Raw genomic sequence first — 27,423 nt, 5'->3', positions numbered from 1 at the left:
GAGGACTGTACTGCCACTTCCAAGGGTGGTGCCTTTCCTTCCATGCCTCAAGACATGGAATCTAATAGGCCCAATCGTCTGTGTTTGCTTCTAGCTTTCCTGAACTACACAAATCCTTGTGATATACTATCATGCCTTCTGGGAGATGGTCGTACCTGCAGTGTCAGTCTTCCTGAGTAAATGGTTGAACACTGTTCCTGACTGTAAGGAAATGCCTCCTTGGCATGGTTGCCCCCTGACTTTTTGCCTTTGCTGATGCTATGTTTACAATTGAAAGTGTGCTGAGGCCTGCTAACCAGGCCCCAGCACCAGTGTTCTTTCCCTAACCTGTACTTTTGTATCCACAATTGGCAGACCCTGACATCCAGATAAGTCCCTTGTAACTGGTACTTCTAGTACCAAGGGCCCTGATGCCAGGGAAGGTCTCTAAGGGCTGCAGCATGTCTTATGCCACCCTGGAGACCTCTCACTCAGCACAGACACACTGCTTGCCAGCTTGTGTGTGCTAGTGAGAACAAAACGAGTAAGTCGACATGGCACTCCCCTCAGGGTGCCATGCCAGCCTCTCACTGCCTATGCAAGTATAGGTCAGTCACCCCTCTAGCAGGCCTTACAGCCCTAAGGCAGGGTGCACTATACCATAGGTGAGGGTACCAGTGCATGAGCATGGTACCCCTACAGTGTCTAAACAAAACCTTAGACATTGTAAGTGCAGGGTAGCCATAAGAGTATATGGTCTGGGAGTCTGTCAAACACGAACTCCACAGCACCATAATGGCTACACTGAAAACTGGGAAGTTTGGTATCAAACTTCTCAGCACAATAAATGCACACTGATGCCAGTGTACATTTTATTGCAAAATACACCCCAGAGGGCACCTTAGAGGTGCCCCCTGAAACTCACCGGCCTGTCTCCTGCCTTCCAAAGAACTCTGCTCCAGCGACGCCTTCCAAAGGGACCAGCGACCTCTGAATCCTCTGAGGACTGCCCTGCTTCGACGACGACAAGAAACTCCCGAGGACAGCGGACCTGCTCCAAAAAGCCTGCAACTTTGTTTCAAGAAGCAGCTTTAAAGAACCCTGCAACTCCCCGCAAGAAGCGTGAGACTTGCAACACTGCACCCGGCGACCCCGACTCGGCTGGTGGAGAACCAACACCTCAGGGAGGACCCCCGGACTACTCTACGACTGTGAGTACCAAAACCTGTCCCCCCTGAGCCCCCACAGCGCCGCCTGCAGAGGGAATCCCGAGGCTTCCCCTGACCGCGACTCTCTGAAACCTAAGTCCCGACGCCTGGAAAAGACCCTGCACCCGCAGCCCCCAGGACCTGAAGGACCGGACTTTCACTGCAGAAGTGACCCCCAGGAGTCCCTCTCCCTTGCCCAAGTGGAGGTTTCCCCGAGGAAGTCCCCCCTTGCCTGCCTGCAGCGCTGAAGAGATCCCTTGATCTCTCATAGACTAACATTGAAAACCCGACGCTTGTTTCTACACTGCACCCGGCCGCCCCCGCGCTGCTGAGGGTGAAATTTCTGTGTGGGCTTGTGTCCCCCCCGGTGCCCTACAAAACCCCCCTGGTCTGCCCTCCGAAGACGCGGGTACTTACCTGCAAGCAGACCGGAACCGGGGCACCCCCTTCTCTCCATTGAAGCCTATGCGTTTTGGGCACCACTTTGGACTCTGCACCTGACCGGCCCTGAGCTGCTGGTGTGGTGACTTTGGGGTTGCTCTGAACCCCCAACGGTGGGCTATCTTGGGCCAAGAACTGAACCCTGTAAGTGTCTTACTTACCTGGTAAAACTAACAAAAACTTACCTCCCCCAGGAACTGTGAAAATTGCACTGTGTCCACTTTTAAAGTAGCTATTTGTGAATAACTTGAAAAGTATACATGCAATTGAAATGATTCAAAGTTCCTAATGTACTTACCTGCAATACCTTTCAAACAAGATATTACATGTTAAATTTGAACCTGTGGTTCTTAAAATAAACTAAGAAAAGATATTTTTCTATACAAAACCTATTGGCTGGATTTGTCTCTGAGTGTGTGTACCTCATTTATTGTCTATGTGTATGTACAACAAATGCTTAACACTACTCCTTGGATAAGCCTACTGCTCGACCACACTACCACAAAATAGAGCATTAGTATTATCTATTTTTACCACTATTTTTACCTCTAAGGGGAACCCTTGGTCTCTGTGCATGCTATTCCTTACTTTGAAATAGCACATACAGAGCCAACTTCCTACACTGACTGTATCAGAACAGTATGCACACTATCAGGTTTGGGAAGGATATGCTCCAGTTCTCGTACTATGACCTCATTGGTGGTCCTCAAAAGACATTCTTGGATGAAGATCACAGGCCTTTCTGTACCTGTACATCCTGAACTGCTAGATACACAGTTTGACTTTTCAGTGACAGAGCATTTGCTTCATTGGGGCTAGGAAAAAAAGGTAGAGAGCAGTCCAATTTGTTTGACTTGTCTTTCCCAACCGGGAGATTCCCTTGTCAGTTGAGTAAATGCTATTGAAACAGCCATTAATTTGGCCTCATGCAAATGCAGACAAGGTTACAACAGCAGCAGCTGTTTACATATCAGCCATCTAAGGGGTAGAGACTAAGACAAGGGGCAGCACCCTACAGCTGCCTACGAGGCCTGTTAGATTCATTGGTCCCACACCATGAGACATGAGTAGGGGCAAGGTTACGTTGTAGTGGCAAATGATAATGTTGGGCAAGAGGGTCCTCAGGTTGTTCTCTGCCATTCATAAAAAAAAAAAAAATCCACCTGTCCTTTCGATTTTACCAGCCCCCACCCCTGCAAACATCTTAATGAAAGAGATCTCTTCCCTTCTATCTATGGCACAGTATAATTAGGTCCGTCGTCTTAGAGGGATTGGAAGTGATGAAATTCCTAAATCCATATCATGGCAGAGGACTGTGGCCAGTTTTAGACCTCGGGTTCCTCATGGAACGAAAGAAATGAAAAATGACTGTCAATTCCCCACTTTTTTGAGTGCCTTCTCTTTGCTTTTCCATCATTTTCAGTGCTTTCTCTGGGACCTGCAAGCACTTTTATAACCTGTCGGGTGATAGGCCTCGTTTTACAAATCCTGATTGATTGACGGTCTGTCATTCAGTTTCAGGATTGGTAGTCCAGCTGGATTTGCAGAATGCTTATTTTCGTATACCAGTATGTCCATAAAACAGACATTTTCTCCGCTTTATTGTGAGGTACTTGCATCACCTATTTGAAGTACTTCCTTTTGGACAGTCCTCAGACGCTGAGTGCTCACAAAGGTGATGTTACTTGTTGTTGTCCACCTTAACAGCAGGGCATTCGTGTTTATCCTTACCTAGATGACTGGCAATATAAAGCAGATTACTCCAGTATTGGAACTTTCATAGATTCACATCCTTGAATCATTCCCCGTCATTGAGATGGGAGCCCCCGGTATATTTAACCAAGTAGTATTAACATAGGTTTAAACCATGATTCCTCCACATCTTCCAGAGAGTCATCTAAGAGACCTAGATCTCATTCAAGATCTTCCTCAGAGCAGCCAAGAAAGGCCCACAAAAGGACCACCTCACAGTCTTACAAAGGCCGCAGCCCTTCTTCATCACCTCACAAATTCTCCAAAAAAGGGGAACGAGGACATGTCAGCAGTTCCGAAAGACCTAGAAAATCATCTTCTGTGCCTCCATCTAAGTCTGCTGAACCTTTTAAAAGGCCCTCTTCTGCTCTTACGATTGACAGACCATTGGCAAAAACAATACCGTTGGCGACAGCGATGAGTGCCATTTCACCGTAGATGGTGGTTTCTACATTAATATCGCTCTGATGACGACATCGTCGACAACGAGCTTTCCACCGTCCACGAGGACGACATCATCATCGACGAAGACCTACACGTCATCATCGTCAGTGACCACGGTCTCCTCATTGCTGTCTTAATCATCGATTACCCGGTTGACGGTAGCTCCCACCTTGAAGCTGTCAACGTTAAAATTTCCATGCAGACAACATCGACGACTACACCGTTGATGAAGGCGTTTACGACTCCTTCGACGAGGGAAAAAAATCTGCAGATCATGAAACAGCAAGAATTATTCCAGAGCATACTTCTCCGAGTAAGATAACCCCTCTAATTCAAGTACATCTTTTGGAGGGTGATGACTGCTCGGATGATGAGGGACCATTTGGGACAGCACACAGCCCCTCACAGTTGAACGTAAAGTATCAGGATGGTGATGAGGGTTATGGCGAAACTTATGATCCAAAGTACTACGCAGCCATATCAGGAGGATGTGTATATGCCAAGCTCATTACTATCTGATCTCAAAGCGATGCTAGCTGACTACAGTAGGCGCTTTCTGACTCTAGAACTGGTGCAGTCACAACCTCCTTCATCGCCTGTTTCAAGGGTAACCACCCCACGTCAGAGGCCAACCACTCTACCACTAGCAAATGTGGCCACACCGGATATGACCATTCCACATGACACTGACATTTTGGAGGGAGAACAGGAGGAAGGTGAGCTCCTCGACAACCAGTCGGAGTGAGATGAATATGTTATTCCAGCTCCTCCTTCTCCTTCTCATCCAAAAGTAGATTCACCTCCAGTGGATATCGGAGGATTCCATAATCTTTTGGAAAGAGCAGCTTATGCGTTTTGCACTTCCAATGCCATTCACGCAAACTGATTGCTTTCTATATGATTTTAAAGAACCATTCCAGAAGTCAGTACGCTCCATACCACTGTTCAGTTACATATGGGAGAAGGGTTTGAAGGTTATGCAAAACCCTGCTACAGCCACAGCAGTACTTCCTCGCTTGGATAAGAAGTACAAAGCACCGAAAGATGCCCCAGCATGCTTGACTGGTCACCCCCATCCAGATTCGGTGGTAACACAAGCAGCACAGAGAAGATTCAAAAATCCCTCTGCCTCAATTTCTGTACCAACAAAGAGGGCAGATGATTAGACAAAATCAGTAAGGTTTTTTTTATCAATGTCTAGTCTCACTATAAGAGCGGCTAACTCCCTGGCAGTGTTAGACAGATATGATAGACAATTATGGGCAGACATTGCCCCATATCTTGATCAGTTGCCGGAGGGCATTAAATCAGCAGCTAAAAAGACATTGCATGAGGGAGGACGCACATCGGCGGAGATAATAGATTGTGCAATGGACATAGCCACTACTGCGTTTTGTCAGCTTCCAGGTTCGGCTGTCCTATGAAGGCAAAGTTGGTTAAATGCCACATCATTCCGTCCGGAAGTGCAGAATAAGATTCTGGATCTTCCTTTTGATGGTCAAGCACTGTTTGGCAAGCATATTTACGGGGCATTGTAGTCGATTAACTTTGACACAGCAAGATATTTGGGGAAACTCTAGTTTCGGAGGCCTTCCTTTCGAGCCACAAGAGGGCGTGGAATGCCTTCATATAGGGAAGGCTACCAGCAATTCAGATATCCGTAGTTTCCTTCCTCCTCTCAGCAATTTCGTCAACATTACACCCAAAGACAGCCGTCACAAGCAGCGTATAGCAGGTCTGCCTCCAGGGGACGGGCAGCTCGTCCAACCAAAGACTTGGCTCGCAGAGCATGATGTGTCCAAGGCTCCGGCTAACCCCAACCTTTTCCCACAATTCTAGGCGGAAAGATATCTTCATTTTTCCAGCAATGGCAAACCATAACATTGGACAAGTAGGTCTTACAGCTGTTAAAGGGTGGAGACACACTAGAGTTTGTCCAAATGCCTCCTCCCAATCCTCCTCGCAGAACTTCCCCGAAGTATCCAGAACAATCAACAAATCAGAAATCAACAAAACGCTCCTCAAGGGCGCAATAGAAAGGATGCCTCCATCATAGCGAGGAAAAGGTTTCTACTCCAGATACATTCTCATTCGCAAGAAGTGGAAGGACTGGTGACCGATCCTCGATCTCAGAGAATTAAACACCTACTTGAGAAAACAGTCTCACCGCATGATCACCCTGCAGGACGTCCTTGTGCGGTTGAAGCACGGAGACTTTGGGGGTTATTCCAACTTTGGAGGAGGTGGTAATCCGTCCCAAATGTGACGGATTTACCACCAGCCGTATTACGAGTTCCATAGGATATAATGGACTCGTAATACGGCTGGTGGTATATCCGTCACTTTACCGTCACTTTTGGGATGGATTACCACTTCCTCCAAAGTTGGAATAACCCCCTTTATGTCTACCCTAGACCTAAAGGATGCGTATTTCCACATCCCCATTCACGCAGCCCACAGTCAATACCTGAGATTCATGATAGCCGGAGTCCTTCCATTTGGCCTAAAGTCAGCTCCCAGAATATTCACCAAGTGCCTAGCTCCTATTGCTGCTTTTCTCGGGAGGAGAAAACATCAAGTATTCCCATACTTAGACGACTGGCTAGTAAAAGTAGACACCTATGCGGCAGCACGCAGGTCAACAAGGAAGTGCATTGGCTTGCTCAGCAGCTTAGGCCTGACTATCAACTGGGAAAAATCCAAACCTCAACCATCACTTTTCTAGTGGCAAAACTAGACACTCAATCCACCATTGCCTGCCCCACGTGGAAAGACAACAGAAACTGCTATCTTTAGCAAAATCAATACACAGAAAATAATACATTTCAGTACTCCTGTACAAGCCCTTGTTGGGGATTGTAGGAAGCTGGCTCTGTATATACTATTTCAAAGTAAGAAATAATGTGCACAGAGTCCAAGGGATCCCCTTAGAGGTAAGATAGTGGCAAAAGTAGATAATTCAAACGCTCTGTTTTGTGGTTGTGTGGTCGAGCAGTAGGCTTATCAAAGGGTAGCGTTAAGCATTTGTTGTACACACACAGGCAATAAATGAGGAACACACACTCAAAGACTTACTCCTGGCCAATAGGTTTTTATATTGAAAAATATCTTTTCTTAGTTTATTTTAAGAACCACAGGTTCAAGATTTACATTAAACACTTTAAATGCAAGGTACTTCACTTAGATACTTTAGGAACTTTGAATGAAAACAGTATCATGTACAGTCTTTGTAAAAATGGCAATAAGCTATTTTCAAAGTGGACACAGTGCAAAAATCAACAGTTCCTGGCGGAGGTAAGTAAAGGTTAGATTAGGAGGTAAGTAAAACACTTACAAGTCTCAGTCCTGGGGCATAGGCAGCCCACCGTTCAAGGCAACCCCAAAGTTACCACACCAGCAGCCTAGGGCCGGTCAGGGGCTGAGGTCAAAGAGGTTCCCAAAACACATAGGCACCTATGGAGAACAGGGGTGCTCCGGTTCCAGTCTGCCAGCAGGTAAGTACCTGCGCCCTCGGGGGGCAGACCAGGGGTTTTTTGTAGAGCACTGGGGGGACACAAGTAGGCACACAAAACATACCCTCAGCTGCACGGACGGCCGGGTGCAGTGTGCAAAGCAGGCATCGGGTTTTGTATAGGTTTCAATGGAGGGACCCGGGGGTCACTCTAGCGGTGCAGGCAGGCACTGGGGGGGATTCTCGGGACAGCCACCACCTGGGCAAGGCAGAGGGTCGCCTGGGGGTCACTCCTGCGTCGAAGTTCGGTTCCTTCAGGTCCTGGGGGCTGCGGGTGCAGTGTTGGTTCCAGGCGTCGGGTCCCTTGTTACAGGCAGTCGCGGTCGGGGGAGCCTCTGGATTCTCTCTGCAGGCGTCGCTGTGGGGGCTCAGGGGGGTCGTCTCTGGTTAATCACGGGCTCGCAGTCGCCGGGGAGTCCTCCCTGATGTGTTGCTTTTCTGCAGGTTGAGCTGGGGGTGTCGGGTGCAGAGTGTAGAGTCTCACGCTTCCGGCGGGAAACGTGAAGTCTTTGGAAGTTGCTTCTTTGTTGCAAAGAAGTAGCTGGTTTTGAACAGGCCCACTGATCACAGGAGTTTCTTGGTCCTATAGTCCAGGGCAGTCCTCTGAGGCTTCAGAGATCGCTTGTCCCTGTTGGATGCGTCGCTGGTTGCAGGTTTTCGAAGTTGGAGACAGGCCGGTAGGGCTGGGGCCAAAGCAGTTGTCGCTTCCTCCTTCTCTGCAGGCTTGTAGGTCAGCAGTCCTTCTTCTTTCTTCAGGTGCAGGAATCTGATTTCCTGGGATCTGGGGAGCCCCTGAATACTGAATTTAGGGGTGTGTTTAGGTCTGGGAGGGCAGTAGCTAATGGCTACTGTCCTTGAATTTGGCTACACCCTCTTTGTGCCTCCTCCCTGTGGGGAGGGGGGTACATCCCTAATCCTGTTGGAGGAATCCTCCAAACTCAAGATGGAGGATTTCTCAAGGCAGGCGTCACCTCAGCTCAGGACACCTTAGGGGCTGTCCTGACTGGTGGGTTACTTCTCCTTGTTTTTCTCATTATCTCCTCCAGCCTTGCCGCCAGAAGTGGGGGCAGTGGCCAGAGGGGCGGGCATCTCCACTAGCTGGGATGCCCTGGGGCGCTGTAATAAAAGGGGTGAGCCTTTGAGGCTCACCACCAGGTGTTACAGCTCCTGCCTGGGTGAGGTGATAGCATCTCCACCCAGTGCAGGCTTTGTTACTGGCCACAGAGTGACAAAGGCACTCTCCCCATGTGGCCAGCAACATGTCTCGAGTGTGGCAGGCTGCTAAAACCAGTCAGCCTACACGGGTAGTTGGTTAAGGTTTCAGGGGGCACCTCTAAGGTGCCCTCTGGGGTGTATTTCACAATACAATGTACACTGGCATCAGTGTGCATTTATTGTGCTGAGAAGTTTGATACCAAACTTCCCAGTTTTCAGTGTAGCCATTATGGTGCTGTGGAGTTCGTGTTTGACCGACTCCCAGACCATATACTCTTATGGCTACCCTGCACTTACAATGTCTAAGCTTTTGCTTAGACACTGTAGGGGCATAGTACTCATGCACATATGCCCTCACCTGTGGTATAGTGCACCCTGCCTTAGGGCTGTAAGTACCGCTTCAAGACATTTGTAGAGCAACAACTTGGAAGACCTGCCATACGTTTACTAGACATTACTGCTTGGAAGCAGTATCTCTAGGAGATGTAATGGTGGGATAAGCAGTCCTCTGGAATCTTTTCCAGTGAAGGTGAGCTACATCTTTCATCCCACCATCCTAATTTCAGGTGTCCACATTGCCTATAACAAAGACGTTTGAAATGCATGCTAAATTCTCATTACAGGGTTGCCTATAAGGTTTAGAATTTTTTTCTATGTATCGGTGTATTTTAACATGCTATTAATGTATGTATTGAACAAGACAGATGCGTACTACAATGTGCATCAATACTGCTTACTACTCTGATTAAAGCATGTGAAACTATGAAAGTTCCAATACTGGAGTAAGAAAATTAGTTACTTACCTGTAACCTTAGTTCTCCAGTATTGGAATCTTTCATAGATTCACATGCGACCCACCCACCTCCCCAGAGAAGCTCACCTTCATCTCTCTTTTCTATTTTACATCTTATACCCACTTGTGCTTAGAAAATCTGAGGTGCTGGAGCTTCTCTCAGGAAGGTTCTAAATGGAGGTGTTGCCTGATTGGTGGACCCTGAAGTTTGGTCTTTTTACTTAAAATGATTCTGATAGAGTGTTAAACTGAGAGGCCTGAGGTTTAAACCTATGTTAATACTACGTGGTTAAATATACCCGGGGCTCCCATCTCGACGATGGCGGAACGATTCAAGCATGTGAATCTATGAAAGATTCCAATACTGAAGAAGTAAAGATACAGGTAAGTATCTAATTTTCTTCTCCGGTGAGCGCACGTCCGGAACCCTTTGCTAACAGTCACACATTACACAATCTTTTAGTCAAGAATGAAGAATTCAGTTTCGTCCCAACACAGCACCTTCGGTATGCCGGATGGTTCTGAATACTTGTCAGTTGCGGGCCTTCCCCCTGCAGAAGCATTTACTTCACATACAGGATATTGTCAGACTCTTTTCCCTCATAGACTCACAGCTAGCTCAGCAGTACTGAGTCTTTAAGGCCTGATTGATGTAGATGTGTTAAGTTGAAGCTTTAGTGGTTAATGATTGCAGCCAACATTTCTGAAGTGAGCCGTCCCAGTCATGATGCCCTAAGTCCACCCTAGTGACAGATGGCTCCTAGTATGGCTGGGTTGTTCACCTGAGCCCCTTTTGCCAGTGTGTCGAATTAGACACTACATTCATTTCAGTCTCCTGGGCCTGAGGACTATAAACTGTCCCTGCAAATGATCCTATTTCACATGTAGGGGAAGAAGTTACAAGTCTTGGTGGACTAAACGTGGGCATGCATTTCTTGAATAAGAAAGGAAGCATAGCCTCCCTTCCCATGTGTCTGTGTGCCACTGAACTCTGGTATTGGTCTGCAGATATAAAAGTTAGTGTGTTAGCAGCTGATCTGGCAAAGGAAAATAGCCATAAAATGGACGTTCTGAGGAGATTTGTCTCTACCAACCACAAGATGGAAGCTAATTCCAGACAATCTGGGCCCGACCTTTGCGTTTTCTGGTTCCTTAACTCCCTGCCCTGGGCCCGCCTTTTTGCCACTGTAGCAAAAAAAAAGTGCTAGCTGTACAGCTCTCCACTGCCTTTCAGCTACGTTTGTGGCATATAAATACCACATATATACATTCCTTCCCATCTACTCTCTGTAGAATGTTATAGTTATGATTTTTGGTTCCATCCTCTTTATCCCTGTCCTCTCCGTGGGAGCAGAAAATCTGGACAGGACTTATGCTGCCGGTGGTGGAGCATTCACTTCCTGTGGAGTTGTTCAGAGAAGTTGTGGATAGCATCACACAACAGCTAGCGGTGCTAGTTCCTCATTAGTGAAAAAGTTCCTGACTCAATCTGGTTTGTTCGAAGGGCTTTATCTATGTAATAGATGGAAGGTCTTCATCTTCGTAATATGTGGAAGTTTCTGTATCCATTAGAAAGAATGTTAAAAGTAAGGTAGGCAACTTATTCCTTATGGCCTAACACTGTATAAGAAAATATTTACTAACCTGTAACATTGGGTCTACTGCGTTTGATGTGCCATAGTTTTTCAACCCTTGCACCTTTCTCACCTGATCATAACTTTTGTCCATCTTTTTTTATACCGTTGGAAGCTGTTAGAGAGTTTTGCATGCCAGTTGGACAATAGCAAGTTTGGCCAAACAGCACAGACTTAAGATTACTTTTTCATACTGTTGGTAGTGCTCATAGGTCCACACTGAAATTGGTTGGAAGGAGGGTGCACACAGAAAGGGGAGAACACTAAAGCCTATGAATCTACCAGAAATAGTTAACCTTGCAAACACCCACTGTAGGAAGTTGGCTCTGTATGCACTATTTCAAAGTAAGGAATAGTATGCACAGAGTCCAAGGGTTCCCCTTAGAGGTAAGATAGTGGCAAAAAGAGATAATACTAATGCTCTATTTTGTGGTAGTGTGGTCGAGCAGTAGGCTTATCAAAGGAGTAGTGTTAAGCATTTGTTGTACATACACACAGGCAATAAATGAGGAACACACACTCAGAGCCAATTCCAGGCCAATAGGTTTTTGTATAGAAAAATATCTTTTCTTAGTTTATTTTAAGAACCACAGGTTCAAATTCTACATGTAACATCTCGTTCGATGGCATATGTTGCTGCAGATACACATGTTGAGCACAGTCCGCTGCCTGGTGTTGGGCTCGGAGTATTACAAGTTGTTTTTCTTCGAAGAAGTCTTTTTTGGTCACGGGACCGAAGGACTCCTCCCTCTTCGGCTCCATTGCGCATGGGCGTCGACTCCATCTTAGATTGTTTTTTTCCGCTGTCGGGTTCGGACGTGTTCCTTTTCGCTCCGTGTTTCGGTTCGGAAAGTTAGTCAGAATCTCGGAAGAAAGCGTCGGTGTTGTTCCGTTCGGTATCGGGATAGTTAGGTACATCGACACCGATCATCGGAAGACTTTGGGGTAGCTTCGATCCCCCATCGGGGCCTGGTCGGCCCGACCGCGTGTGACGCCGAAGCCGATGGAACGGACCCCGTTCCGTTTCTGCCCAAAATGTCACAGTAAGTATCCTTATACAGATCAGCACTTGGTCTGTAACTTGTGCTTGTCCCCTGAGCACAAGGAGGATACCTGTGAGGCCTGTCGAGCCTTCCGGTCCAGAAAAACACTCCGGGACCGAAGAGCCAGGCGTCTACAAATGGCGTCCACGCCGACAAAACAACGTTTCGACGACGAAGAGGAAACATTCTCGGTTCCGGACTCAGAATCCGGAGACTCCGACGTCGAACAACAACAACAAACAGTGAGTAAGACGTCGAAAATAAAGACCATCGAAAAAACAAAAGCCCAGGGGACGCCACTGCCAACAGGCCATGGCTCGACCCATAAAACCGGCGACCCGTCGAAGGCGCCGAAAAAGGGCACGCCCATAGCGAAGACACCCGACTCCGGTCGAGGGACCGCCATGGAGCAACCTCGGAGCCGAGATAGCGGCTCCGAGAAGCAAAAACAAGATGCCGGCACCGAAAAACATCGGCACCGAGACACACTGCCGAAAGCCACAAAAATTCAGTCGGTACCGAAGCCGAAAAAAGATTCTCTCTCGGCGCCGAAAAGTTCCACACCTCCTTCCTACACAGAGGAACAAGGAATAAGTGGCCAGATGCACAGATTTGGACAAGAGCTCCAAAGTGTAGAATCAGACTACACACAAAAGAGACTGTACATCCAACAAGACACAGGGAAGATATCAACCCTTCCCCCAATAATGAGAAAAAGAAGGATCGGATTTCTCAAGGATGACGCACAACCACAAGCCAAAGTGGTTAAAAAAGTCACGCCTCCGCCCTCTCCACCACAACAGGCATCGCCGGCACAAACTCCGCCACAAATGCACTCACCAGCGCAAACTACTATAAGTCAAGATAATCAGGATCAAGACGCTTGGGACTTATACGACATCCCAGTGCCGGACAATGATCCCGATTCATACCCCACAAAGCCGTCACCGCCAGAGGACAGTACCTCATACTCGCAACTGGTGGATAGGGCAGCAGAATTCCACAATGTCCAACTGCATTCCGATCCTATAGAGGATGATTTTCTATTTAACACCCTCTCGGCTACACATAGCCAATATCAATGTCTCCCAATGCTACCAGGGATGTTACGGCACGCAAAACAAATTTTTGAAGAGCCCGTAAAATCAAGAGCCATCACCCCAAGGGTGGATAAGAAATATAAACCACCACCCACAGACCCAGTGTTTATTACTTCGCAGTTACCACCTGACTCCGTAGTAGTAAGGGCAGCTCGCAAAAGCGCAAATTCCCATACATCTGGCGACGCCCCACCTCCGGACAAAGAAAGCCGAAAATTTGATGCGGCAGGAAAAAGAGTCGCATCACAGGCAGCCAACCAATGGCGCATCGCAAATTCTCAAGCGCTGCTAGCCCGATATGACCGCGCACACTGGGATGAGATGCAACTTCTCATAGACCATCTTCCCCAGGAATACCAAAAAAGGGCGCAGCAAATAGTTGAAGAGGGACAAACGATCTCGAACAATCAAATCCGCTCTTCAATGGACGCAGCCGATAGTGCAGCAAGAACAGTCAACACTGCTGTCACCATAAGGAGACACGCGTGGCTCCGCACTTCAGGGTTCAAACCTGAAATCCAGCAGGCTGTCCTTAATATGCCCTTCAACGAAAAACAACTTTTTGGCCTTGAAGTGGACACAGCCATTGAAAAACTTAAAAAGGACACAGACACGGCCAAAGCCATGGGCGCACTCTACTCCCCGCAGAGCAGAGGCTCTTTTAGAAAAACTCCATTTAGAGGGGGGTTTCGTGGCCAACCCACAGACACCACCAGCCAACAAACAAGAACCACACCCTATCAGGGTTCATTCCAAAGGGGAGGTTTCAGGGCATATAGAGGGGGTCAATTCCCAAGGAGTAGGGGAAAATTCCAAACTCCAAAAACACCTCCACCTAAACAGTGACTTTCAAGTCACACAAACCCTTCACTCAACACCAGTGGGGGGAAGACTAAGCCAATTCTACCAATCTTGGCAGCAGATTACAACCGACAATTGGGTACTAGCAATAATCCAACATGGCTATTGCATAGAATTCCACAAATTCCCACCAAACATCCCTCCAAAAACACGCAAAATGTCACTACAACATTTAGAACTTTTATGACTAGAAGTTCAAGCACTACTGCAAAAGGATGCAATAGAATTAGTACCAGTACAACAAAAAAACACAGGAGTTTACTCCCTGTACTTTCTAATTCCAAAAAAAGACAAAACATTAAGACCAATATTAGATCTCAGGACACTAAATACCTACATCATATCGGACCACTTTCACATGGTCACACTACAAGACATCATTCCACTGCTCAAACAGCAAGATTACATGACCACATTAGACCTAAAAGATGCGTACTTTCATATACCGATACATCCTTCTCACAGAAAGTACCTAAGGTTCGTATTCAAAGGAATACATTACCAATTCAAGGTGTTGCCATTCGGAATAACAACTGCACCAAGAGTATTCACAAAATGTCTAGCAGTAGTAGCAGCACATATCAGGAGACAACAAATACATTTGTTTCCTTACCTAGACGATTGGCTAATCAAGACCAACACAGTAAGAAAGTGCACAAACAACACCACATATGTCATACAAACCCTTCACAAACTGGGTTTCTCCATCAACTATACAAAGTCACACCTCGAACCGTGTCAGACACAACAATATCTAGGGGCAACCATCAACACATCAAAAGGAATTGCCACTCCAAGTCCACAAAGAGTTCAAGCATTCCACAAGGTAATAAGTGCTATGTTTCCAAACCAAAAGATACAAGCAAAATTTGTGCTAAAACTTCTAGGCATGATGTCATCATGCATAGCCATTGTCCCAAACGCAAGACTACACATGCGACCCTTACAACAGTGCCTAGCATCACAATGGTCACAAGCACAGGGTCAACTTCTAGATCTGGTGTTGGTAGACCGCCAAACATACCTCTCGCTTCTATGGTGGGACAGCAACAATTTAAACAAAGGGCGGACATTTCAGGACCCAGTGCCTCAATACGTTATAACAACAGATGCTTCCATGACAGGGTGGGGAGCACACCTCAATCACCACAGCATTCAAGGACAATGGGACGTACACCAAACAAAATTTCATATAAATTACCTAGAACTGTTAGCAGTATTTCTAGCGTTAAAAGCCTTTCAACCCATAATAACACACAAATACATTCTTGTCAAAACATACAACATGACAACAATGTATTATTTAAACAAACAAGGAGGAACACACTCAACACAATTGTGTCTCCTAACACAAAAAATATGGCAGTGGGCGATTCACAACCACATTCGCCTAATAGCACAATTTATTCCAGGGATCCAAAACCAACTAGCAGACAACCTTTCGCGAGATCACCAACAAGTCCACGAATGGGAAATTCACCCCCAAGTTCTGAACAATTACTTTCAAATTTGGGGAACACCCCAGATAGATTTGTTCGCAACAAAAGAAAACGCAAAATGCCAAAACTTCGCATCCAGGTACCCACACCGCGAATCACAAGGCAATGCTCTATGGATGAGTTGGTCAGGGATATTTGCATACGCTTTTCCCCCTCTCCCTCTCCTTCCATATCTAGTAAACAAATTGAGTCAAAACCAACTCAAACTCATACTGATAGCACCCACATGGGCAAGACAACCTTGGTATACAACTCTACTAGACCTTTCACTAGTACCGCATGTCAAACTACCCAACAGACCAGATCTGTTAACACAACACAAACAACAGATCAGGCATCCAAACCCAGCATCATTGAATCTAGCAATTTGGCTCCTGAAATCATAGAATTCGGACACTTAGACCTCACACAAGAATGTATGGAGGTCATAAAACAAGCTAGAAAAGCTTCCACTAGACACTGCTATGCATCTAAGTGGAAAAGATTTGTTTGCTACTGCCATACCAATCAAATCCAACCATTGCATGCCTCTACAAAGGACATAGTGGGATACTTACTACATTTGCAAAAAGCAACCCTCGCTTTTTCATCTATAAAAATACACCTCTCAGCAATATCTGCTTACCTACAAACTACTCATTCATCGTCTCTATTTAGAATACCAGTTATTAAAGCATTCATGGAAGGGCTAAAAAGAATTATACCACCAAGAACACCACCAGTTCCTTCATGGAACCTTAACATCGTCTTAACAAGACTCATGGGTCCACCTTTTGAACCCATGCATTCCTGTGAAATGCAATATTTAACGTGGAAAGTCGCATTTCTCATTGCAATCACATCCCTCAGAAGAGTAAGTGAAATACAGGCATTTACCATACAAGAACCATTTATTCAAATACACAAAAATAAAATAGTTCTAAGAACAAATCCAAAATTTCTACCAAAAGTAATCTCACCATTCCATTTAAATCAAACAGTAGAATTACCAGTGTTCTTCCCACAGCCAGATTCCGTGGCTGAAAGGGCACTACATACATTAGACATCAAAAGAGCACTAATGTACTACATTGACAGAACAAAGTTAATCAGTAAAACAAAACAACTGTTCATAGCTTTTCAAAAACCACACATAGGAAATCCAATCTCTAAACAAGGCATTGCTAGATGGATAGTCAGATGTATTCAAACATGCTATCTTAAAGCCAAGAGAGAATTGCCTATTACACCAAAGGCACACTCAACCAGAAAGAAAGGTGCTACAATGGCCTTTCTAGGAAACATTCCTATGAGCGAAATATGTAAGGCTGCAACCTGGTCTACGCCTCATACATTTACTAAACACTACTGTGTAGATGTACTAAATGCACAACAAGCTACAGTGGGCCAAGCTGTACTAAGAACATTATTCCAAACTACTTCAACTCCTACAGGCTAAACCACCTCTTTTAGGGGAGGTAACTGCTTTATAGTCTATGCTCAACATGTGTATCTGCAGCAACATATGCCATCGAACTGAAAATGTCACTTACCCAGTGTACATCTGTTCGTGGCATTAGTCGCTGCAGATTCACATGTGCCCTCCCGCCTCCCCGGGAAGCCTGTAGCCGTTTAGAAGTAAATCTTAAATCTTAAACATTTGTACATTTGTAAATAATTATTATAAACTTTTTATGTACATACGTATTCACTCCATTGCATGGGCACTATTTATAGCAAACAACTCCAGCCTCACCCTCTGCGGGGAAAACAATCTAAGATGGAGTCGACGCCCATGCGCAATGGAGCCGAAGAGGGAGGAGTCCTTCGGTCCCGTGACCAAAAAAGACTTCTTCGAAGAAAAACAACTCGTAATACTCCGAGCCCAACACCAGGCAGCGGACTGTGCTCAACATGTGAATCTGCAGCGACTAATGCCACGAACAGATGTACACTGGGTAAGTGACATTTTCAATTTGAAAGGTATTGCAGGTAAGTACTTTAGGAACTTTGAATAATCACAATAGCATATATACTTTTTACATAAAACACATATAGCTATTTTAAAAGTGGACACAGTGCAATTTTCACAGTTCCTGGGGGAGGTATAGTAATGTTAGTTCTTGCAGGTAAGTAAACCACCTACGGGGTTCAAATTGGGGTCCAAGGTAGCCCACCGTTGGGGGTTCAGAGCAACCCCAAAGTCACCACACCAGCAGCTCAGGGCCGGTCAGGTGCAGAGTTCAAAGTGGTGCCCAAAACACATAGGCTTCAATGGAGAAGGGGGTGCCCCGGTTCCAATCTGCCAGCAGGTAAGTACCCGCGTCTTCGGAGGGCAGACCAGGTGGGTTTTGTAGGGCACCGGGGGGGACACAAGCTCACACAAAAAGTACACCCTCAGCGGCACTGGGGCGGCCGGGTGCAGTGTGCAAACACGCGTCGGGTTTTCAATAGGTTTCAATGAGAGACCAAGGGGTCTCTTCAGCGATGCAGGCAATGGGGGGGCTCCTCGGGGTAGCCACCACCTGGGCAAGGGAGAGGGCCTCCTGGGGGTCACTCCTGCACTGGTGTTCCGATCCTTTAGGTCCTGGGGGCTGCGGGTGCAGGGTCTTTTCCAGGCGTCGGGATTTCAGAGTCAGGCAGTTGCGGTCAGGGGGAGCCTCGGGATTCCCTCTGCAGGCGTCGCTGTGGGGGCTCAGGGGGGACAACTTTGGTTACTCACAGTCTCGGAGTCGCCGGAGGGTCCTCCCTGAGGTGTTGTTTCTCCACCAGTTGAGTCGGGGTCGCCGGGTGCAGTGTTGCAAGTCTCACGCTTCTTGCGGGGAATGCAGGGGTCTTTAAATCTGCTCCTCTGGATACAAAGTTGCAGTCTTTGTTGAACAGGGCCGCTGTTCTCAGGAGTTTCTTGGTCTTTTGGAAGCAGGGCAGTCCTCTGAGGATTCAGAGGTCGCTGGTCCCGGGGAAAGCGTCGCTGGATCAGTTTTCTTCTGAAGGAGGGAGACAGGCCGGTAGGGCTGGGGCCAAAGCAGTTGGTGTCTTCTTCTTCTCTCCAGGGTTTTTCAGCTCAGCAGTCCTCTTCTTCTTTAAGTTGCAGGAATCTAAATTCTTAGGTTCAGGGGAGCCCTTAAATACTAAATTTAAGGGCGTTTTTAGGTCTGGGGGGTTAGTAGCCAATGGCTACTAGCCCTGAGGGTGGGTACACCCTCTTTGTGCCTCCTCCCAAGGGGAGGGGGTCACATTCCTATCCCTATTGGGGGAATCCTCCATCTGCAAGATGGAGGATTTCTAAAAGTTATAGTCACTTCAGCTCAGGGCACCTTAGGGGCTGTCCTGACTGGCCAGTGACTCCTCCTTGTTTTTCTCATTAATTCCTCTGGCCTTGCCGCCAAAAGTGGGGCCGTGGCCAGAGGGGGCGGGCAACTCCACTAGCTGGAGTACCCTGTGATGCTGGAACAAAGGGGGTGAGCCTTTGAGGATCACCACCAGGTGTTACAGCTCCTGCCTGGGGGAGGTGATAGCATCTCCACCCAGTGCAGGCTTTGTTACTGGCCACAGAGTGACAAAGGCACTCTCCCCATGTGGCCAGAAACATGTCTCGAGTGTGGCAGGCTGCTAAAACCAGTCAGCCTACACGGGTAGTTGGTTAAGGTTTCAGGGGGGACCTCTAAGGTGCCCTCTGGGGTGTATTTCACAATAAAATGTACACTGGCATCAGTGTGCATTTATTGTGCTGAGAAGTTTGATACCAAACTTCCCAGTTTTCAGTGTAGCCATTATGGTGCTGTGGAGTTCGTGTTTGACCGACTCCCAGACCATATACTCTTATGGCTACCCTGCACTTACAATGTCTAAGGTTTGGCTTAGACACTGTAGGGGCACAGTGCTCATGCACTGGTGCCCTCACCTATGGTATAGTGCACCCTGCCTTAGGGCTGTAAGGCCTGCTAGAGGGGTGACTTATCTATACTGCATAGGCAGTGTGAGGTTGGCATGGCACCCTGAGGGGAGTGCCATGTCGACTTACTCGTTTTGTCCTCACCAGCACATACAAGCGGGCAAGCAGTGTGTCTGTGCTGAGTGAGGGATCCCCAGGGTGGCATAAGATATGCTGCAGCCCTTCGAGACCTTCCCTGGCATCAGGGCCCTTGGTACCAGGGGTACCAGTTACAAGGGACTTACCTGGATGCCAGGGTGTGCCAATTGTGTAAAACAAAAGTGCAGGTTAGGGAAAGAACACTGGTGCTGGGCCCTGGTTAGCAGGCCTCAGCACACTTTCAATTCAAAACATAGCATCAGCAAAGGCAAAAAGTCAGGGGGTAACCATGCCAAGGAGGCATTTCCTTACACCCATGTTGCAGTTGATTTATCTTTTCACTGATTCCTCCTTAAGCATGAATCTCTTGCTGTCACAGCTTGTAAAATAACCTTGCTAACAAGGCCCTGTGTACAAAAACTAGTCTGCTGAGAAGAGACGTAAATAACTAATGGTTTTAAAAGCCCCGCAGGCATTGTGCTGTGCCACATAGGCAATTTTTCTTAAAATGAGCTGTAAATAATAGTTATATTTATTGTAACTGGGTCGGTGTTGTAATAATCACATCTATTATGCATTTTTATTACATCTAATGACCTATCTGTTTTAAAGCAACTTCAGGACTTGATTCGGAAAAGGTTTCATCCCCTGTAACTTGTTCTATATCTTCTTTGTAATGCTTTTAAATGAGTAAACAAATAAAATATTCATTCACATGCAGTCAGGACTAATTAGAACATGATTCTGGGAGCCTAAAATCTAAGTTTTTTCTTGTTGAGCAACAGAATCCTGAGTCTGTCAGTCTTTGGTGGCACTTTTATTACTGACAAGCAAACTGTTGGGGACCTTGAAGGGATGTCCTTCATAAGCTTTGATTCTTGGTGCTATAAAAAAAGTTAAGACCTTGTGGTAATTGGTGCTAGTTTTGCCTCTTGGTGATATAATAAAAGTTAAGACCTTGTGGTAATTGGTGCTAGTTGTGCCTCTTCTGATTGTTTTTGCTCAATTGATATGGCAATTAATGACCTGTACAAGTAAGTGTTTAATTTTCTCTGTCTTTTTCCTGTAAGCAGGTGTTCGAGAGTTCATTTGTGAAACCTGCGGGAAGTCATTCAAAAGAAAGAATCACCTAGATGTGCATCGGAGAACTCACACTGGTGAGACCCCGCTGCAGTATGTACACTTTTTCTTTTGTTTTGAAATTTTTATTAGCACCAGATTCACTGAATTCTATTAGTGCGCTTTACGTAGAACATGGAACAAAAGTAATTTCAGAAAACAACAGGTCAAGTTCAACTATGATAGCAAAATGGGGAGCATGGGAAATATTGTGTGATTGAGTGGTTATCTTTTTCTGATTAGTCCATTTGTTCTTTAGCCCTGTGCAACAGTCTTTATGGTTTGATTGAGGTATATTCGAAAACCAGTGTTTTTTTTTTTTATTTGTTTTTTTGTTTTTAGATTTTCTCATAGAGAGATAGTCTGTCATAGTCCTCAGGTTTTTGAGAAGAGAGTTCCACTGCATGGGGGACCATGCATGAGAAATATTTTTTTATGGGTAAGCTTGTTTTCTGCATCTCAAGAAGGAGATATTACTTCTCGCGAATAATTTGTAGGACTAACCATGCATCATTCTGCTACTTGTCTAGCATTCATCTTTAATTAATATAAAAGTGTACATACACACTCTAATAGACTGTCAATAGAATGGTGCTTGTATACTTTGTGAAGAATTATATTGCAGCTGTCCTTGTCCACAGCATTCTGAGAATACACATTTCTCAAGAGTTTGCCACCAAAATGTAAATATATATATATATATAAATATAAATATGTTCGAAGGCATGTGTAGCTGCAGCTACACATGCTATGCGTATGGATTCCGACTTCTAGTGTTGGGCTCGGAGTGTTACAAGTTGTTTTTCTTCGAAGAAGTCTTTTAGAGTCATGGGATCGAGTGACTCCTCCTCTTCAGTTCCATTGCGCATGGGCATCGACTCTGTTGTTAGATTGTTTTCTTTCCCCATTGGGTTCGGACGTGTTTCTTCTCACTCGGAGATTTTGATACGGAAAACTTTAAAAAATGTTCTTTTTCATCGGTATTCTATCAATCGCGGTCTTTATCTACCGTCTAAACAGCTGTACCGTCGGGAAACAACTTTGTTCGCTCTTCGGGGCGCGCGTGCCCATTTGGGCCGAGCGCCTGGAGAGCCTCATGGATCGGACTCCATTCCGATTCTTCCCTCGGTGCCACGCAAAATACCCATACGCAGACCAACATCTGGTTTGCAACCTCTGCCTTTCCTCAGACCATCAGGAAGAAAACTGTGAGGCCTGTTGATCGTTAAGATCGAAAAAGACTCTGAGGGACCGAAGAGCAAGAAGGCTGGAAATGGCATCGAAGACTGGAGAACATTTTGACGTAACAGAGGAAGAACAAATGCAGACAGCACTCTCAATCCGAGATACAGAGACGGAGCTGGAATCCGAGGAAGACAGACCCATCACAGCAGCCCAGCATGTGAGTACATCTGCCCCTGCGCCTCCACATAAAAAACAGAAGGCCTTGGGTACGCCACTGCCGGAAGGCCATTTCTCGGCCCAAAAAAAGTCTGTTGGTGACCGACCCTCGAGTTCGGCACCAACAAAGGTCACCCCTCCGAAGACTTCGGAGTCGACAAAAAGCTCCAATTCAGACTCGAGTAGACAACAATTTTGGGAGTCGAAAATAAGAAAAACTTTTTGGAGCAGAGACCTTCCTCAGCATTTTCCATCCCGAAAAAACATCACATTTTGGAGCCGAAAAAGACAGGATATGCAGAGGAACACAGACTTTCAAAAAGACTAAGAGAAAGCCATAAAAAAACCTCTGAGGAGGAGTCAGAGATTGAACCAATCCTTCAAATTATGTATGAAAAACAGTCTAGGATACACATCCATAAAGAAACAGGGAGAATCATCACAGCACCTCCTTTAAAAACAAATAAAAAGCTGGCATTTCAGGAGGAATTGGACACTGCCCAGCCCCCAGCTAAAGTGCCAAAGCAGAAAGAGAAGCTAGCACCTCCTTTGTCTTCTCCTCCTCATTCTCCACACCTACCTACCTCTCCTCAGATAAGTCCTACACCAGTGCATTCTCCAACGCATTCTTTTGACTCAGAACAAGACACTGTTGATCCATGGGATCTTTACGACCCTGATCCCATCCCAAGCAATGACCCAGACAGCTACCCCTCTAAACCATCTCCACCTGAAGATAAAACAGTATATAATCAGGTGATGGCTAGGGCTGCAGCCTATCATGGCGTTACTATGCACACAGAACCACTAGAGGCAGATTTTTTATTCAATACATTATCCTCAACTCATTCTAGGTACCAATGCCTCCCAGTGCTACCAGGCATGGTATAGCATGCAGACCAAATTTTTTATGAGTCTGTAAAAGCAAGAATTATAACACCTAGAATAGAGAAAAAATACAAACCCGCACCTTCTGACCCTGATTACATCACCCATCAGGTGCCACCTGATTGAGTAGTGGTTAGTGCTGCCAGGAAAAGAGCAAATAGTCAGTCCTCAGGAGATGCACCCTCTCCTGATAAGGAAAGCAGAAAATGTGATGCTGCGGGAAAGAAGGTTGCGTCCCAAGCAGCAAACCAATGGAGAATAGCAAATTCCCAGGCACTGTTAGCTCGTTATGATAGAGCCCATTGGGACTAGATGAAGGATATAATACAGCATCTCCCCAAAGAGCACCAACATAGGGCTCAACAGGTGGTAGAAGAAGGGCAAGCTATCACTAATAACCAAGCTATCACTAATAACCGTCGGGAAACAACTTTGTTCACTCTTCGGGGCGCGCGTGCCCAACTCGTGCCCATTTGATGCAGCAGATACCGCTGCAAGGAGTATAAACACATCTGTCACTATTTGTAGACATACATGGCTGAGATCCTCTGGTTTCAAACCAGAAATACAACAGGCTGTGTTAAACATGCCCTTTGATAATAAAAAAAAAAAACATCTTTTTGGGCCAGAATTAGACACAGCAATAGAAAAACTACAAAAAGACTCAGACACAGCCAAGGCAATGGGTGCACTTTATTCTACACCATATAGAGGGTCATTTAGAAAAACTTAGTTTCGAGGAGGTTTCAGACCACAACTGTCAGAGGCATCTACCTCCCAAGCAAAACCAACTTACAAAACCCAAGACCAACAAGGTGGTTTTAGAGGCACATATAGAGGACAATACCCTAGACATAGAGGTGAATTCCAAACCTCTAAACAATCGGCAACACAGCCAAAACAGTGGCTTCCCTCACTCCCTTCCACTCCACGACTTTTCTTTGGGGGAAGTCTACAACAATTCCACACAGATTGGCAAAATATCACCACAGACAACTGAGTGTTATCAATTATCCGCAATGGTTATTGTCTAGAATTGATAAACACTCCTCTAAATATTCCAACAAAGTTTCACAAGTTAACCCCAGAACATACAGTCCTGTTACAAAAAGAGGTCCAGTCTCTACTACTCAAACAAGCAGTAGAGTTAGTTCCACAGTCTCAGCTAGGAACAGGAGTTTATTCGCTATACTTTCTAATTTCCCAAAAAGATGGCACCCTCAGGCCAATATTAAACCTCAGATTCATCTATTAGCGCAGTACATCTCAGGGCTAGACACCAGTTGGCAGATATCCTCAGCAGAAATCACCAACGAACTCACGGATGGGAGATTCATCCTCAAGTACTTCAAAAATACTTCAAAAGTGGGGAACACCAAACATAGACCTATTTGCAACAAGCAAAAACACAAAAAGCCAAACTTCGCATCCAGACACCCACGTCCCCTATCCAACGGCAATGCTCTATGGATCAGTTGGTCAGGGATATTTGCTTATGCTTTCCCCCCCTCTCCCACGCCTTCCATTTCCAGTCAACAATTTGCGTCAAACTTCACTCAACATGATACTCATAGCACCAACATGGGCACGTCAGCCATGGTACACAACATTACTAGATCTATCTGTAGCACCACACTCCAAACTCCCAGACCGGATCTGTTAACACAAAACAGAGGTCAAATCAGACATTCAAACCCCAATACTCTCAATCTAGCAATTTGGCTCCTGAAGTCATAGAATTTGGATATTTACAACTCCCATCAGAATGTATGGAAGTTATTAAACAAGCAAGAAAACCCACTACTAGACAGTGCTATGCAAACAAATGGAAAAGATTTGTCTATTACTGTCAATCTAAAAATATAGGTCCTCCTGCAGCATCAATACAAGATATTGTATGTTATTTACAAAAATCTAATTTAGCATTTTCTTCAATAAAAATACACCTTACTGCAATTTCTGCATGTTTACAAAATATTCAACATAGCTCTTTATTTAGAGTTCCTGTCATTAAAGCTTTCATGGAAGGCTTAAAACGCATCATTCCACCAAGAACACCACCAGCTCCATCTTGGAATCTAAATATAGTGCTTACAACACTTATGGGTCCACCCTTTGAACCCATGCACTCGTACCAAGTTAAATTTCTAACATGGAAAGTTGCCTTCCTAGTGGCAATTACTTCTTTAAGAAGCGTGAGTGAAATCCAAGATTTTTCTCTTGAGGAACCTTTCTTATCTTCTACTCGGGCCTGTTCAGACCTACCACGCCATAGCCTGATGGATCGGACTCCATTCCGATACTGACCTCGATGCCAGGCGAAATTCCCTTACACCGATCAACACGTGGTATGTAATCTCTGTCTCTCTCCTGAACATCGAGACTGTGAAGCTTGTCGGTTGTTCCGGTCGAAAAAGACATTGCATGACCGGAGAGCAAGGAGACTCAAAATGGCATCGAAACATACAGAGTCCACCGACACCTTAGAAGAAGCTCATGCACAGACGGCTGTTTCGATTCAGGACACTGACTCCGAAGCAGACTCTGATGAAGACAGCCAACCAATCACTGCGGCTCAGCATGAGTACACTTGCCCCTACGCCCACTTCCAAGAGACCTATTAATTCCTTGGTTGCACCACTGCCAGAGAGCCATGGTTCCATCTGAAAGAAAATTGTCGGCGACCGACCTCCAGGTTCGGCGTCAAAAAATACCACACCTGTTTCGATACCGGAGTCGAGCAAGTCTATTAAAAGCTCCACATCCAAGCCGACGTCCACCCTCTTCGGAGTCGGAAATTCAACGTCCGGCTTTGGAACCGAAACCAAAGGCTGTATTTTCGGGACTGAAAAAATTAGCCACCACTTCGGATCCGAAAAAATCTTTTTACACAGAGGAACAAGGACATTCAAGCAGATTAAAACACAGCTCAAAGACAATTGATGATCAATCCTCTAAAAGAGTTAGAACATCAGAATATCTTTCTGAGGACTCTGATATTCAGCCAATCCTTGAAATCATGGGCACCAAAAAAAGAATGATCCATATCCATAAGGAGTCTGGGAAAATCATTGCTTCACCTCCTCCACAAACCAAGAGAAAGCTGGCGTTTCAAGAGATCTTGACACTGCTCCACTACCAGCAAAGGTATTTAAAAGGAAGGAGAAACCATCACCTTTACAGATTTCTCCACCACATTTGCCACAACTTTCTCTCCACCACCTAGTACACCACCACCATTGCCCTCACCAACACATTCTCATACATATTCACATGGAGATACAGTTGATCCTTGGGACTTGTATGACCCAGATCCCATACCACTAAATGACCCAGACCTCTATCCATCCAAACCTTCACCACCAGAGGATAGTATGGATTATACACAGGTCATTTTGAGAGCAGCTGCATACCATGGAGTTCAGATGCATGCTGGGCCTTTGGAGGAGGATTTTCTTTTCAACACATTGTCCTCCACCCACTCATGCTACCAGTGCTTGCCAATGCTGCCTGGTATGTTTAGACATGCAGATGACGTATTTAAAGAACCTGCTAAGGCTAGGGTTTTAACCCCCAGCATAGACAAAAAATACAAGCCTGCGCCAACAGACCCAGTTATATCACACAACAAGTACCACCAGACTCTGTTGTAGTCAGCACTGCAAAGAAAAGGGCCAATAGCCAATCTTCAGGGGATACCCCTCCCCCTGACAAGGAAAGCAGAAAGTTTGATGCAGCTGGTAAAAGGGTAGCTACACAAGCAGCTAATCAATGGTGTATTGCCAATTGCCAAGCCCTGTTTGCAAGGTATGACAGGGGCACACTGGGACGAAATGCAGGAATTCTTGCAATACTTACCAAAAGAACATCAAAAGAGAGCACAACAAATTGTTGAGAAGGGACAAGCAATCAACAATAATCAAATAAGATCTGCTCTTGACGCAGCCAATACTGCAGCTAGAAGCATAAACACTGGCATAACAATCCGTAGGCATGCATGGTTAAGGTCTTCAGGGTTCAAACCAGAAATCCAACAGGCAGTGCTCAATATGCCCTTTGATAGAGAACATCTATTTGGACCTGAGGTTGACACAACTATTGAGAAACTCAGGAAGGACTCTTACACTGCAAAAGCCATGGGAGCCCTATACACTACACCTTTCTGAGGTTCCTTTCATAAACAGCAGTTTAGAGGAAGTTTCAATCCCCAGTCTACATGGGCTTCCACCTCACAGTCTAAACAAAGCCAGCAGAACTATCAAAGAGGATCATTTAGAGGCTCTTACAGAGGTCAACACTTCAGAGGCAAATTTAAGCCTCAAAGAGTGTCACCACTCCCCTAAAACAATGACTTCCTCAACATACCACAACCCCACACATCTCCTGTGGGGGGGCAGACTGCAGCAATTCCACTCTTAATGGCAAAACATCACCGCAGACCCATGGGTGTTTTCAATTATCCGCAATGGTTACTGCCTAGAACTCATTTCTACTCCTCCAAACATTCCCCCTAGCTCTCACAG

At 45.7% G+C, this 27,423-nt stretch overlaps 1 protein-coding gene across 11 annotated transcripts in view; it reads left to right on the top strand.

Annotated features, from left to right (window-relative positions):
- Positions 1-27,423, top strand: part of ZNF653 (zinc finger protein 653) — a 228,577-nt gene that overhangs the window by 130,812 nt on the left and 70,342 nt on the right. For 4 of the 11 annotated variants that reach the window (XM_069231908.1, XM_069231910.1, XM_069231905.1 and 1 more), the window contains one exon: positions 20,566-20,665. In XM_069231908.1, the coding sequence (XP_069088009.1) occupies positions 20,566-20,625 (60 nt within the window). In that variant the 3' untranslated portion in view covers positions 20,626-20,665. Of the gene's footprint in view, positions 1-20,562; positions 20,666-27,423 lie in introns of all 11 variants that reach the window. The other 7 variants (XM_069231906.1, XM_069231904.1, XM_069231909.1 and 4 more) reach the window with 3 other exon arrangements.

This window comes from Pleurodeles waltl, chromosome 4_2, assembly GCF_031143425.1.
Source record: "Pleurodeles waltl isolate 20211129_DDA chromosome 4_2, aPleWal1.hap1.20221129, whole genome shotgun sequence".
In the NCBI taxonomy this organism is placed as follows: domain Eukaryota; kingdom Metazoa; phylum Chordata; class Amphibia; order Caudata; family Salamandridae; genus Pleurodeles; species Pleurodeles waltl.
This window is presented reverse-complemented; position numbering and strand designations above follow the sequence as displayed.